General features: G+C 44.5%; 1 protein-coding gene across 1 annotated transcript in view; it reads left to right on the top strand.

Annotated features, from left to right (window-relative positions):
- The window catches only part of LOC308305985 (ryanodine receptor 3), a gene marked incomplete at its 5' end in the record, with an annotated part of 342,849 nt that overhangs the window by 50,959 nt on the left and 279,188 nt on the right, over positions 1–12,702 (top strand). The window contains one exon of the mRNA XM_080750884.1: positions 8,385–8,489. Coding sequence (XP_080607010.1) covers positions 8,385–8,489 — 105 coding nt within the window. The remainder of the gene's footprint in view (positions 1–8,384; positions 8,490–12,702) is intronic.

The following is a 12,702-nucleotide window of genomic DNA, read 5'->3' as shown; positions in this document are numbered from 1 at the left end:
CAGCCATCGTCAAAGAAAAGGTCCCTTTCACTTAAATGGAGCTCAGTTAGTCTGTTCTTGAGAGACTACTATGTCAGTGGTTCTCAAACGTTTTCATGTGAAGGACCCCCAAAATTATATTTATTTGGCCACGGACCCCCATCTCAAAATATTTAGTTCAGGCTTCAGGGACCCCCCAGAAGCAAAATTTGAGTTACAAACGTTCGCTTTGAAAATACATATATTCAAAGATTTGCACACGTACATTTTCACGACTTTTTCAAAAAATAGCAGATCTACAAGCTCGCAGAGCGGCACTCGGTGCCGCGCTGCGAGCTTGTATATCTGCTATTTTTCACTGGTTAAAAAGCATTCAATAATTCTAGGCCTAAAGTCTAGGATGGAAGCCCGAGTGTGTGTGTGTGTGTGTGTGTGTGTACACTCTACGGCCTTCATACAGGCATCATCATCCACTCTCATCCTCTCAGTAGGAGGTGCAGGGTTGGCTGCTATAGGATGACAATCCTTCCTCCCTGCCTTCCTTCCACCCAAACATTGGATGGTAATTACACCTGACAGCCGTGATGGATGCTCTTCCCGTCTGCCACTTTGTCTTCATTGACTACCGTTTCGTTTGTATGAAAAGGCTTCGCCCCCCCGCGGGGCTCAACCAGAGAGACAGAGAAAAAAGGGAGAGAGAGAGAAAGAGAGAGAGGGAGAAACAAAACAAAACGTTGAGCTACAACTGAAATGGTAATTTAGTAGTTGGGAGGATGGGAGGATTTGCCTGAGATGCACCCGCCTCTCTCTGTGAGCTAGAGACAGAACCGAGAGGCTGAAATGGCAAACATCAGTCAGTCCATGAGTAGCTGAGTTGATGGTGATGTATGATCAGTAAGCACTATCTCTCTCCTCCTCCACTGGCAGTACCTTTTACTCAAGTACTGTACTTAAAGGTGTATTCAGTGATAATGAAAGTGGCCGGGGCCCGGGGGTCATCTTGTCCCTTACTGGCCTTACTGCGTGGAAATGTTTAGTTTTTTATAGATTTTTTACACCATTATAATGTTCTCGTTTTGATCCTATCACTGAATATCGGTAGGCCTACGTCTCCAGCTTCAGGATATGTATGATACTGATTTACTACGAGACTGTTGCATTTTATGAGTTCAGTAGTTTACAATCTAGGCATTTAGCAGACGTTCTTAATTCAGAGCGACTGTGGTTCTCAAAACATTTATTTTGACCATCAAACATATAATTTTCCAAATGTCTGAGTGTCTGTCTGAGTGTCTGTCTGTCTGAGTGTCTGTCTGAGTGAGTGTCTGTCACAGCGTTTCTCCTCAGTGGCTGGAGCAATTGATCTGAAATCGCATCACCATTAGCATATGAACATACCTAACATAACTGTGAAGCCCGTTTGTCACTTTCACAAATCGTATGCTGTATATTAGCATTTTTATGGTGTATCTATATCTATTTAGCCAACAGTACCTTTTGTAACCACACATGTTAAGGGAGGGGCGCTGTTGTTCAGGCCATGCACAAACCACACACACACACACACACACACACACACACACACACACACACACACACGGGTGTGTGCAGGCAGGCGGGCGGGCGGGCGGTTGGGGGGGTGGGGGGGGGGGGGGGGGGGGGGGGGTTATGGCCCTGTTACAGATGTTGTCCAAAAATCATGCAGATCGGTACACAGTATCTCTGTAGCCGTTAAATGGAACGGGTATTTCTTACATTGATGCTCCTACATATTAGCATGCAAGCACCAGTTAAAGTTACTTTCCATCCCTCATATACTGTGTGCACAGTGCACATCCCATAACCCACACACTGCACATCATTTCGGAGCTCATATCTTTGAACGGGTAAGGGCTAGTCATAACTAAACATCGTAACATAACTACGGCCATACTCTACCCTGATTGGTCGAGGACTGGCTGGCCACCTCTGAAAACTGAATCTAGCTATGCTCACAACACGGGCCATGGTGGAAGTCCTTATATGGTCAGCACACATTCTAGAGGAGAATGAATGGAAAATGTACCAATTATATTTTTATTTGAATGAAATTTTAGATAAAAATAGACAGACCTTTTACTGATTTAGTTACAATTTACAATTTTAGGGAAAAAATAAATAAATCTGTACATTGAAACTATACATACTGACAGTCTACATAACATGTAATTACATTTTAGCCTTTGCATAAGCCTGCTACAGTAGGTCGTTGAGGCATGGGCAAGTGCTACGGTAAGTGCTATGGGTAAAGGTGGAGTCTGAAGAGGTGAGTCTTCAGATTACGGCAGGAGATTGGGGGTGAGTCTGCGGTTCTAACATTGCAATGGGGACTTCATTCCACAGTTTGTGAGCCAGTTGCCTGTTTACACATATTGCCCAAGAGTAAAAGTTAAGGACATTCCTCCGATTTTAACGAGCACATTAAGAGGTCAACTCCTTGGGGTAATCAGCTTCGAACCCTTCTGTGACCCTTTCCCTAGGGAGATGGAAACATAAACATGCCTCGGTGTGGAACTATTCCTCCTTTTCGGTCTTGCTGTGGCCATAAAACAAAAAGCAGCATCACGTAAAGCTGTTGCCGGTCAATCTGAGGACCACTGGCCAAACCGCCGGGGCTCTATCTATCACTTTCAGTTCTTCTCATTACCAGCCTATATAGTCATTGCTGTTCTCCCGGCAAATGCAAAAGCAGATCTACAAGCTCACAACGTGTTGCAAATGCGACGCCTTCTGAGCTTGTGGATCGGCTATTTTCAAAACATTTTGAAAAATCAGATAATTGTTTTAAAGGACAACTTTAGTTTTTTACAACAAGGGTTCATATTTTAGATTGTAATTAAAGAATATAAAAGATGAGTGTTAAATTGATTTCATTTACTTCTTTCTATTGTTTTAGAGATTCTTATTTCAGTGGTTGGGGGCATGCGTACAAGTTGTCCTTTAAATAAATTAATAATAACGACACCAGATTTTCTCTTATGGGGTCCTTGGCACAAACTCTTTTCAGATCGGGGTCTGGTTCTAGGATTCTGGCGGCCCCAAGCAATATTTATTTTTGGTGGCTCCCCAAAATCAGGGATGAAAGTGTCTTGAAGTTCTTGCCGGAACTCCCACAGATGAAAATCAGGGACGCCCCACGGCCAGTTGGCCACGCGGTGAAGCAGCATTTTGGCACAGTTATACCTAACACTCTCAGCGCAACCACAACCAACGTTTATTTTCTCCCCTCCCTGTGATGTGGCTCACCCCTAGTGGTTGTGGCCCTAAGCGAACACTTATATTGCTTATAGCAGAAACCGTCCCCGTGCCGTCCAGATATATTAATTTAGGACAAATGTTAATAATTTGTTTTGAGAACCATGTTGCTTTAGAGTCCTTATGTATAGCCAGTAGGTTTGTGAGTGCGTGCTGTGTTTATCCGTGTGTGTTTCGTGCTCCATCAAACATGACGGATGCAAAAGACTTACCAGCCTTAAAATAAATCAATATCTTTCTTCTCCCATAACGAAACAAGTCCTTCAAGTCCAGGGCAAGCGTAAGCTCTTTTTACATGTGAAACTGTGGCCCCAGAGACCATCTGGAAGGAGATACTTGGCGTTAGTGCAAATCATGTCACTTCTTGTTTGTTTTGCTGACTCCAACCCCTAATTCAGAAATCTATACTTTAACACAGCTTACATCTAAATGATCAAATTACCATACCATACAATGTGTTGGGCCCGTCATAGCTGAGTGGGTAGAGAGACCAAGCATGTGCACACATAGACGTCAAAGGGGGCTTGAGCCCCTGCCCTTTTCTCTATCTGTAAAAAGTGCCCTCTCCAGACCATGAATGTAGTTTTTACTATGGTGAAAGAAATGCAAATGCCCTCTTTCCATGCCATACCTGAAGGCAGGTAGAGGCAGTAGAAGTCAAGCATCGAAAATAGCCGACCTCCAAGCTCACAACGCGTTGCGTCGCGTTGCAGATCTACAAGTGCTTGTAGATCTGCTATTTTCATTAGTTTTGTGCGACAGTCTTGTGTGATGAAGCAGCTGGCTTTCTTTACTTTGAAACTTGGGAGATACAAGGTTTCTGCCTGACAGTGCCGATCTGCTGGGAGGAAGAAGAGGAGTTATTTCCCCTCCCCTCCCCTGACGAGAAAAACTCCTCTTCCATTCCATCTACACATTGCAGAGCGCTCCACGCTTTGTGCTCTTGACAACTTGCAACAGAACAGTCAACAGGCCAAAGAAAATCACGTTGAAGAGAAATGACTAGCCTACACCTGGTCGTCTTCACAGGCAATGTAGTAGTCATAGATCTGAATGTAGTGAGCAGGATAGAGAGCTTCAAAAAATTGAGCCCGGCCCAGCCCGACAAAAGTTCTGTGCGCCTCGAAGCCTGAGAAATGTGTGACAAACTCGGCCCGGGTCCGGCCTGGCCCAAGATCCCGAAATTTTTATGAACAGCAGCAGTACTCTTTTTCTCTTCATTAATTAGGGTTGGCTATTCATGATGAACTATTCTATCTTCTCACAGCTAGCAGTTGTGCTCATTGGGTTTTCAAAGTGACTGTCCCACTCTGCAGCTATTGATTGGATTTAACATATTAATTTGGAATGCGCGATGCCTTTGATGTGAGGAGGCTCGCTGCTCAGTGACAGACTCACAGCTGCTGCAGAACTGCATTTTCCCTGTCAAAAGACGCAATGTTAACCGTTACTTTATCCTCTTGGATTCATTCAACGTAGACATTGTTCATAGACAATGTTGCTGGCCACCACGGAATCGAATTAGGCAGGGGGAAATGATAGATCGCATTGTATTAACTCCAAGTAAGTTATATTCATTTTTGTTTATAGACAAAGGCTTTGATCTGAAACGGCAGTTGATACAGACACATGGTAATCCACACTGCAGTAGAAAACATTTAGCCTCCTGAAAGACTGTTGACGATGGCTGTTAACTTTATTTACTATAGCTCCAACGCTGTCTCAGTGGCAGGCTGTCTGTCTGTCTGCTTAGCTGGCTACTGCCGCTCACAGACCAGGGGTGCGTTCGGAAATGCGCACTCAACGCACTGATGTGCCATCTTGTCGTTCGTTTATTCTGTGCACTCGGTGAGGTGTCGTTCGAAAACCCAGTGCGCTGCGCACCGGGTGTGCTGAGTGCGGTGTTTTGATTGGTTGGTTTTCATGCCTGTGTCTCGAGCGCTTCTCAGCTGTGAAAAATTGAGGAAATGATCATAAAATGCACCGTTTGCGGCTTGATAGGTCATTTGGGCTTTATTGTTACACACACACGCATCAACGTGTAAACTAACAGCAGGTAGGCCAATGTTATGAAATAAAATACCTTTCAATAGCAATGTTACGTTAGCAACTGCTGCTCTTCAGGAAGTTTTCCTCAGACTGAAAAAGTGCATAGCTGCCCCTTAACTGGTCGTTCGTAAATAAGCCACAATGAGTGCACTCAACAACGTCACCGACCCACTGCACTCACTAAATTGAGCACACACCCGGTGAGCATTTCCGGACTCACCCTAGGTATTGGCGGCAGCTGCACTTCAGGCTATTCGGTTGTGCTGCTATTATAAATGTAGCCTATATAAATGTAGCGCCAGAGCCTGGCCCGACTAATATGTGACAGATTCGTCCCAACCCGTCAGGGTAAAAAAAAGAGAGAAAACTGCATGCCGCTGGTTTACCCCCTCAAGTGTGTTCCCCCCCACCCAAACTCTTATAAGTTATAGGCGCTCCTGGCCTGGATATAGCATTCATCACAAATCCTGCTGACCTCAGGCATAATGTTGTGTAACTTTAACCCAGAACTAGGTCATCTAAAGTTAGTGAATTGAGGTTAGTCTTCCTACCTGTGAGGATGAACCATTTAGAGAAGCAGTGTTATGTAAGGAGGCCAGGCCAGGCAGAGATCATTTATCTTGTGTCCGTTTCCAGCTGTGCGTCTCCAGTCTCCACCCTCGCCTACTGCACTTCATTGTGTCACTGAACGGCCCTTGTCATCGTGTCCCGTCTAATCCAGTGTTGCCCATACAATCGGTCGGGACCCATTTTGGGTCATGTACCCATTCTTGCGGGTCAAGTTTTAGTCTAATTTTAGTCTACTAAATATCATAAGATTTTAGGCGACTAAATCTACTGTTGATTTAGTCGACTAAAATGTATTTTGGCAGGCCTTGATGGCACCGTAATGACTGATTTTACACTTGATTGTGTGCTGAAAATAGCAGATCTTCAAGCCCCGCTGCGACGCGTTGTGTGCTTGTAGATCGGCTATTTTCCCATGTACCCATTCTTGTGGGTCAATTTCTTTTTTCTTTTTTTAGGAATTGTCTTCCAAGTTCAAACCATCAGGGCTGTAGGACTCTTGAAAGTGTGGCTATATCTAATCAGAATATCTTGACATGTAATATTGTAGTTGATTGCAACGGTTTTGTTGACTGAGGCAGCGTGTCTAACGACATGACAGCGATCAGTTTTAGGCATCATTCTTAAGGGGGGGACGCCAGATGTGAAAGCAGGCCGGTACGGTCTGCTACTGAGTGCTGGTACACGGGCTTAGAAGTACCGAGAAGAGGAGACACCAGCTGCCTGCCAAAGCTCATATACTGTACAAGTCATATACAATCAATCGCATTGTCAACAAGGAAACACATCTGGTGGTGCAGGCGTAAAAGAATACCTGTCCATCATAGGGGTCTAAGGTTTCGAATCCACTGACTGGAACCATCTGGCTTGCGGAGCGTCTCTCTATACAAACACATTTGGCGGAGGGGATAGGGAAGCTGCCCAACCCGCTATCCTTGCCAGCTGGGACGTGCTGGCCTTTGGGAAAAGCGTATCTCCAAGTTTCAAATGTATACATTATTTCGCAAAGCAAAGCCCTGCTTCATCATACAAGGCCGTTGCACAAAAGTAGTGAAAACAGCAGATTGGCGTTGTGTGCTTGTAGATCGGCTGTTTTCACTAGTTTAAATAATTTTAAAATGATAAATACAAAACAAATGGTTTTGGACATACAAGGTTTCCTCCCGACAACGACGATATATAACTCATGTACAATAATTGGCCCACACTGGCTTGTCACTTGTCATGATCTGAAATGGCAAATCTTTGAGTAGCAGCAGCGCTATATAGCGCGCAATGAGGGCCTCTCCAACTCTTTTTCCCGGGCTGAATCAGGGGCCCAGCACGTCCCTGATCCTTGCCTCCTTTCCTCCTCCTCTTTGGTGCTGCTGCGCTAGCGATTCTACTAGCTGGCGTAGCACTTGCCCGTGGCGAGGAGTTAAATGGGAGGAGTGGGACAGAGGCCTTCCGGTGGGGGCTCCTCAGCGGCAGACGAGCCGGTTGGGTACACCTCCACCAGCAGTGAGCGGTGCAGCATATTGATTGAATATACTGTATACTCCTTTAAAGGCTCGACATTAACTCTTTTGCCGCCATTTAGGTCGTTTACAGTCTGCTCACGGCCATAAAAGTAGCTTACCTTACCTTGCGAATTTATAGAAAAATGGCCATCCATTATTTCCTATCGCGGTCTTGTGTAAAATAAAGCTGCATCGCTGAGTCGTGAAAAAAAATTGTTTTAAATGCATCATCCAAAAGACTAATGGTTGGAGGCTTTCTAAACCAAGGAAGATTGATTGTGTGCTACTCCTTTATCAACAACATCTTTGAGCTGTGCTCCTGTAAGGAGCTGACCGCTCCTACAGCTTCAGTTTGTCCCGCGTCTGTCTGGGACAAGTGGTGTCTGTTTGTACGCCCAGGGTCACATTGGCCAAGCTTCGCGGGACTCTTATTAATGAAATGAACTCATAAATAGCACCGCTCACTTCACGCTGGGTGTGATGTGAAATAAATAATAATGATATGGAAACCCCAAAGTTTCACCCATACCATCTAACACTAAACTACTCGCAGGCTGGTCGTTTGTGTCTATGTGGTTATTATTACTTCTATTGTGAAAAGCTTTACATTAGTAATGGTAAATACATACTGTATTAGCCAAATGTAAACTATAATAAAACGCTTACAGTATATACGTTTTGCGATAATAGAATCCGTAGGAGACGGGGTTGAATAAATTAGAAGGTGCGGCTTGTGATTGGCTGGAGGGGAGGTCGGGAGCGCTCGGCTGTGGTCACTTGGACCACGCGGGCTCTATGCCTAACCCTAACCCAAACCCTAACCCTAACGCTGGTGAGTAGCTAACCTGCCGACGCTGGTGAACCGAAAACAAGCGCTCCTTCCCCCCACCATCTCCTATGGATTCCATAATAGCATACGGTATGCAGGTTGGTTTGTGAGCTAAATTCTGCTGTATCTCAATTCTTAATGAATGTCTGTTTGAATTGTTTCCCCAGTATGTTCCTCCAGACCTGTGCATCTGTAACTTTGTGCTGGAACAGTCTCTGTCGGTGCGGGCTCTGCAGGAGATGCTGGCCAAGAGTGGGCAGAACAGCGAAGGGGTGAGTGAAAGTGAAAACACACACATACACACACACATGCACACGCACATGCACACGCACATGCACATGCACATGCACATGCACATGCACATGCACATGCACATGCACTACAGTGCAAAGAGACTGAAGACCGTGAGAATGAGACGGAGCTTGCATGACGTGTGAAAGAGTGACAAATCTTCATAGTAGGGTTATCTTCTTCTTTCGTGTATCATCGTCCTTGACGATTGGTTGACGTTGCAACATATTGTCAGTTTCGGGCGGAAACCTTGTATCTCCATTATTTCAACTTTTTTTTATGTTTTCTTTTTTAAAAGTAAGTAAAAGTGGTTAGTCTGTCTGTAGATTTTTATAAACATTTAACCACTGAAAAGTATGAACCGCTTGGACTAAATTAAGCCATCTCTTCACCAAAAAATAGCCGATCTACAAGCTCACAACGCGTCACAACGCGTCACAACGTGACGTGTTGTGGGCTTTTAGATCTGCTATTTTTTGGCAAATGTTCCACCACAGGATAATGGATTTTGATTATCGTTGATAATATCGTAAATCGCGATTTCTTTGGTCACAATAATCGTGATATGAAATTTTCATAATCGTCCCATCCCTATATCGGAAAAAGGGTGCTTTTGGACATACAAGGTTTCCGGCCGACAGCGTCGACATACAGTGCACCGTCCTATTCATCTGAGAGGTCCAGGGCCAAAGATAGGAGGGTTGTAAAAGTGTTTATGGGCACAAGTGGCCGGTCGACATGAATGTTTAAACTTGTTTAGTCCCCAGAAAAGAGATTAATGGCTGAATTAGGCCCATTATTATGGCTCCGGGTCTCAAGCTACAGCGGGGCCCGGACCTCATGAATATTAACGTCGATGAAAGGAAATGCCCGGGCATTAAAACCCATTCAGAACTGGGAACACGTTATTGTGTTTCGTTATTTTGTGCTTTAACTATTGAAAAACAGCAGATATACAAGCTCACAGCGCGGCACTCGGTGCCGCGCTGCGAGCTTGTAAATCTGCTATTTTTTAAAAGTCGTGAAAATTAGAATTTTGACCCGATTCTATGAGTGTCTTTTGAAACCATTTTTTGAAAAACCCTATGTTTCTATGTCAGCAATCTGGCTAGCCATCGTCAAAGAAAAGGTCCTTTTCACTTAACTGGAGCTCAGTTAGTCTGTTCTTGAGAGACTACTATGTCAGTGGTGCTCAAACTTTTTCATGTGAAGGAACCCAAACTGATATTTATTTGGCCACGGACCCCCATCTCAAAATATTTAGTTCCAGGGACCACCCAGAAGCAAAATTTGAGTTACAAGCGTTCGCTTTAAAAATACATATATTCAAAAATTTGCACACATTTTCACGACTTTTTTCAAAAATAGCAGATCTACAAGCTCACAGTGAACTTGTATATCTGCTATTTTTTAATAGTTAAAGCATCCAATAATTTTAGGCCTAAATGGGTTAATGCGGCTTCTCTCAAGTGCCCCGGCCCCCAGCTCCTTCGGACAATTTGATTGAGGCTTACAGAAGTAAACTTTATGAGTCAGCCCCATCATTTCTCTCTTTAGAAAGAAACCACTAGAACGTTATGAAAGGAAAAGAGCTGAGCCTGACCCCGCAACGAGGCAATTCCCCATACAGTAGTAGTGTGCCCTTTAAGCTTCTCTTTGCAGTTTGTAGCCCATTTAAGTAATAGGACGACAGAAGTGTATTATTGACTAATGCGGCGTATCTAATGACAAACATTGGGATGGATTTATTTTTCCTCAAGTGTAGCGGGGTTTTCTCATTCAACCGTTATCTCTGCTCAATTACGGCTGTTTTAATTGTCTACATTATCTAGCAATGTGTGTCGTTTTTTTGCTTCCCCATATAGCAAGTGACGGACGTCTAATTCTTCTTCTATTTTCTGTGAACGATTTCCATTTTCCAATTTCCTCACGTTAGAAACGTCTCCCGGACGGAAGGGTATGTCCTCCAATTCATTCCCATTCTCCTCCCCAACCTTAATAAGAATGCATGGCAACAGCTATTAGACGCGCAGTAGTCTGCTCACAATAGACCTTATTCACACCGCGGCCATCTTGGATCACATGACTTCCTGGGATAGCAGCCTGCATTACAAACCATTGTGAACAATGGAGCGATGGTCCCAAAATATGAGTTCTGTTCAACCAATTTCTTTTGACCAAATCGACAAATGGGCGGATGACAACATCAACATCCCCAAAATGATTAAATAGAAGGGCTGCAGTAACAGGATTGATTACATCCATGGTAACGATATTCAAGGTTAAGTTAGGTTGCGACCTTACTGTGTACAAATACTTGCTATCTGTGCAGTGCTTGCTCCACCATCATATTAACTATTTGTTGTTTGATTGTTCCTGATAAATATGCAAAAATCACGATACAGTAATATTAACTATGATGGCAGAGCAAGCACTAGTCTGCACAGATACTGTAGCAAGTCCTTGTACAGAGTAACAGTGTAACCTAACTACTGTACCATGAATACTGTGGATGTACCCTTCTATTTAATCCTTTTGTTGATGTTGTCATCTGCCTATTTGTCGATTTGGTCAAAAGAAATTGGTTGAATAGAACTCATATTTTGGGACCATCGCTCCATTGTTCACAATGGTTTGTAATGCAGGCTGCTATCCCAGGAAGTCATGTGATCCAAGATGGCCGCGGTGTGAATATGGTCTATGGCACTCGCCTCCAGGGGTGTCGCACCAAATTCTGGGCCCTGGGTACAGGGATTCACCGCGGGCCCCCCATGAATGTTCTTCATAGGGGGGAGGGTGTTAAACCCATTTAGACTGAGAACGCATCGTTACGCATTATTTTGTGCTTTAACTATTGAAAAATATCAGATATACAAGCTCACAGCGCGGCACTCGGTGCCACGCTGTGAGCTTGTATACCTGCTATTTTTCAATAGCTAATGTATAAAATAATTAAGGCCCCTCCACCTTGGGCCCTAGTAACTCAGTCCCACTTTTCCCCCCCTTGTGACGCCCCTGCTCGCCTCCTTCAATAGGCCTCTGCTCTACTACACACTGTAGAGTATAAAAATGCACCTGTATGGTCCATTTTTACGCTTTTCTTAGAGTTTAATTAACACCAAATCTAACCCAGAATGCTCACTCAAACCAGTTTTATTCTAGTTTTAGTCGACTAAATATCATGCAATTTTAGTAGACTAAATCTACAGTAGACTAAATCTACAGTTGATTTTGTCTACAAAAATGTATTTTGGCGGTGCCTTGATGGCATCGTAATGGATGATTTTAGACTTGGTCGCATGCTGAAAATAGGACATCTACAAGCTCACAGCGCGCACGATGACGCGTTGTGAGCTTGTAGATCTGCTCTTTTCAGAGCACAACACCCAATCAAACATAAAATGATCTATCTTTTCTCCACTAGTCCCTCCCTAACATTTTAGTCTAGTTTTTATTTGTTGATGAAACTGTCAGCATACTTAGTCGATAAAGGGCGATAAAGCGCCTTTCAGGCGGTGACGGTTGACGCGCCCTAGTAATTCATTTGCAATGAGAGGCGGTCGACGTGCGGAGAAGTTGAGGGGCGGAGAGGCGATCGGGCGGGTGCAGCCCCGTGAAATTGACGCGCACCTGCTCGTTCGGGCATGCGCTCGGGGGCAGCAAGAGCTCGATTGTGTTCATTGCCTTATCGCCTACCTTTTACTCTCGGAGCGATCGTGTTTGTGTCTCCGCCGTGGCGTGATCCCCGGTGATCCAAGCGAGAACGCCCGCGTCAACCGCCGTCCGTCTGTAAGGCGCTTTAGTTTTTGTCCGTGAAAAAAGGTAGTCGTACTAGTCGACCAAATCAACACTGACTCAAACTATCTCTTGTTTCAGGGTTTACCGTAGAGTTCGCACTTAACCGTCACGCAAACGAAAAAGCCACCCCCTTATTATGCAAAGACCAGAGCTTATGTTGTTGAACAGAGCGATGGCGCTATGGATTTACTGTGCAGGGTGAGTGAACAGACCGTGTCAGAGAGCGCTCAGCCACCTGACAAATAGAGACAAATGGAGATCAGTACAGCCTTTTCCATTAAGGGTCCCACGTACTGTAGACCGTACACACCTCTCAGTGCCACACCGACACTCGGATTAGCGTCAGATTAGCGCTAGACGTGTCCTAAGGGGGGATGCAGATGGATGTGGCGGTTG

The sequence above is a fragment of the Nannobrachium achirus genome (assembly GCF_963921795.1).
Source record: "Nannobrachium achirus genome assembly, chromosome: 20".
Lineage (NCBI taxonomy): Eukaryota > Metazoa > Chordata > Actinopteri > Myctophiformes > Myctophidae > Nannobrachium > Nannobrachium achirus.
The sequence above is the reverse complement of the archived record's forward strand: the minus strand, read 5'-3'. Positions and strand labels throughout refer to the sequence as shown.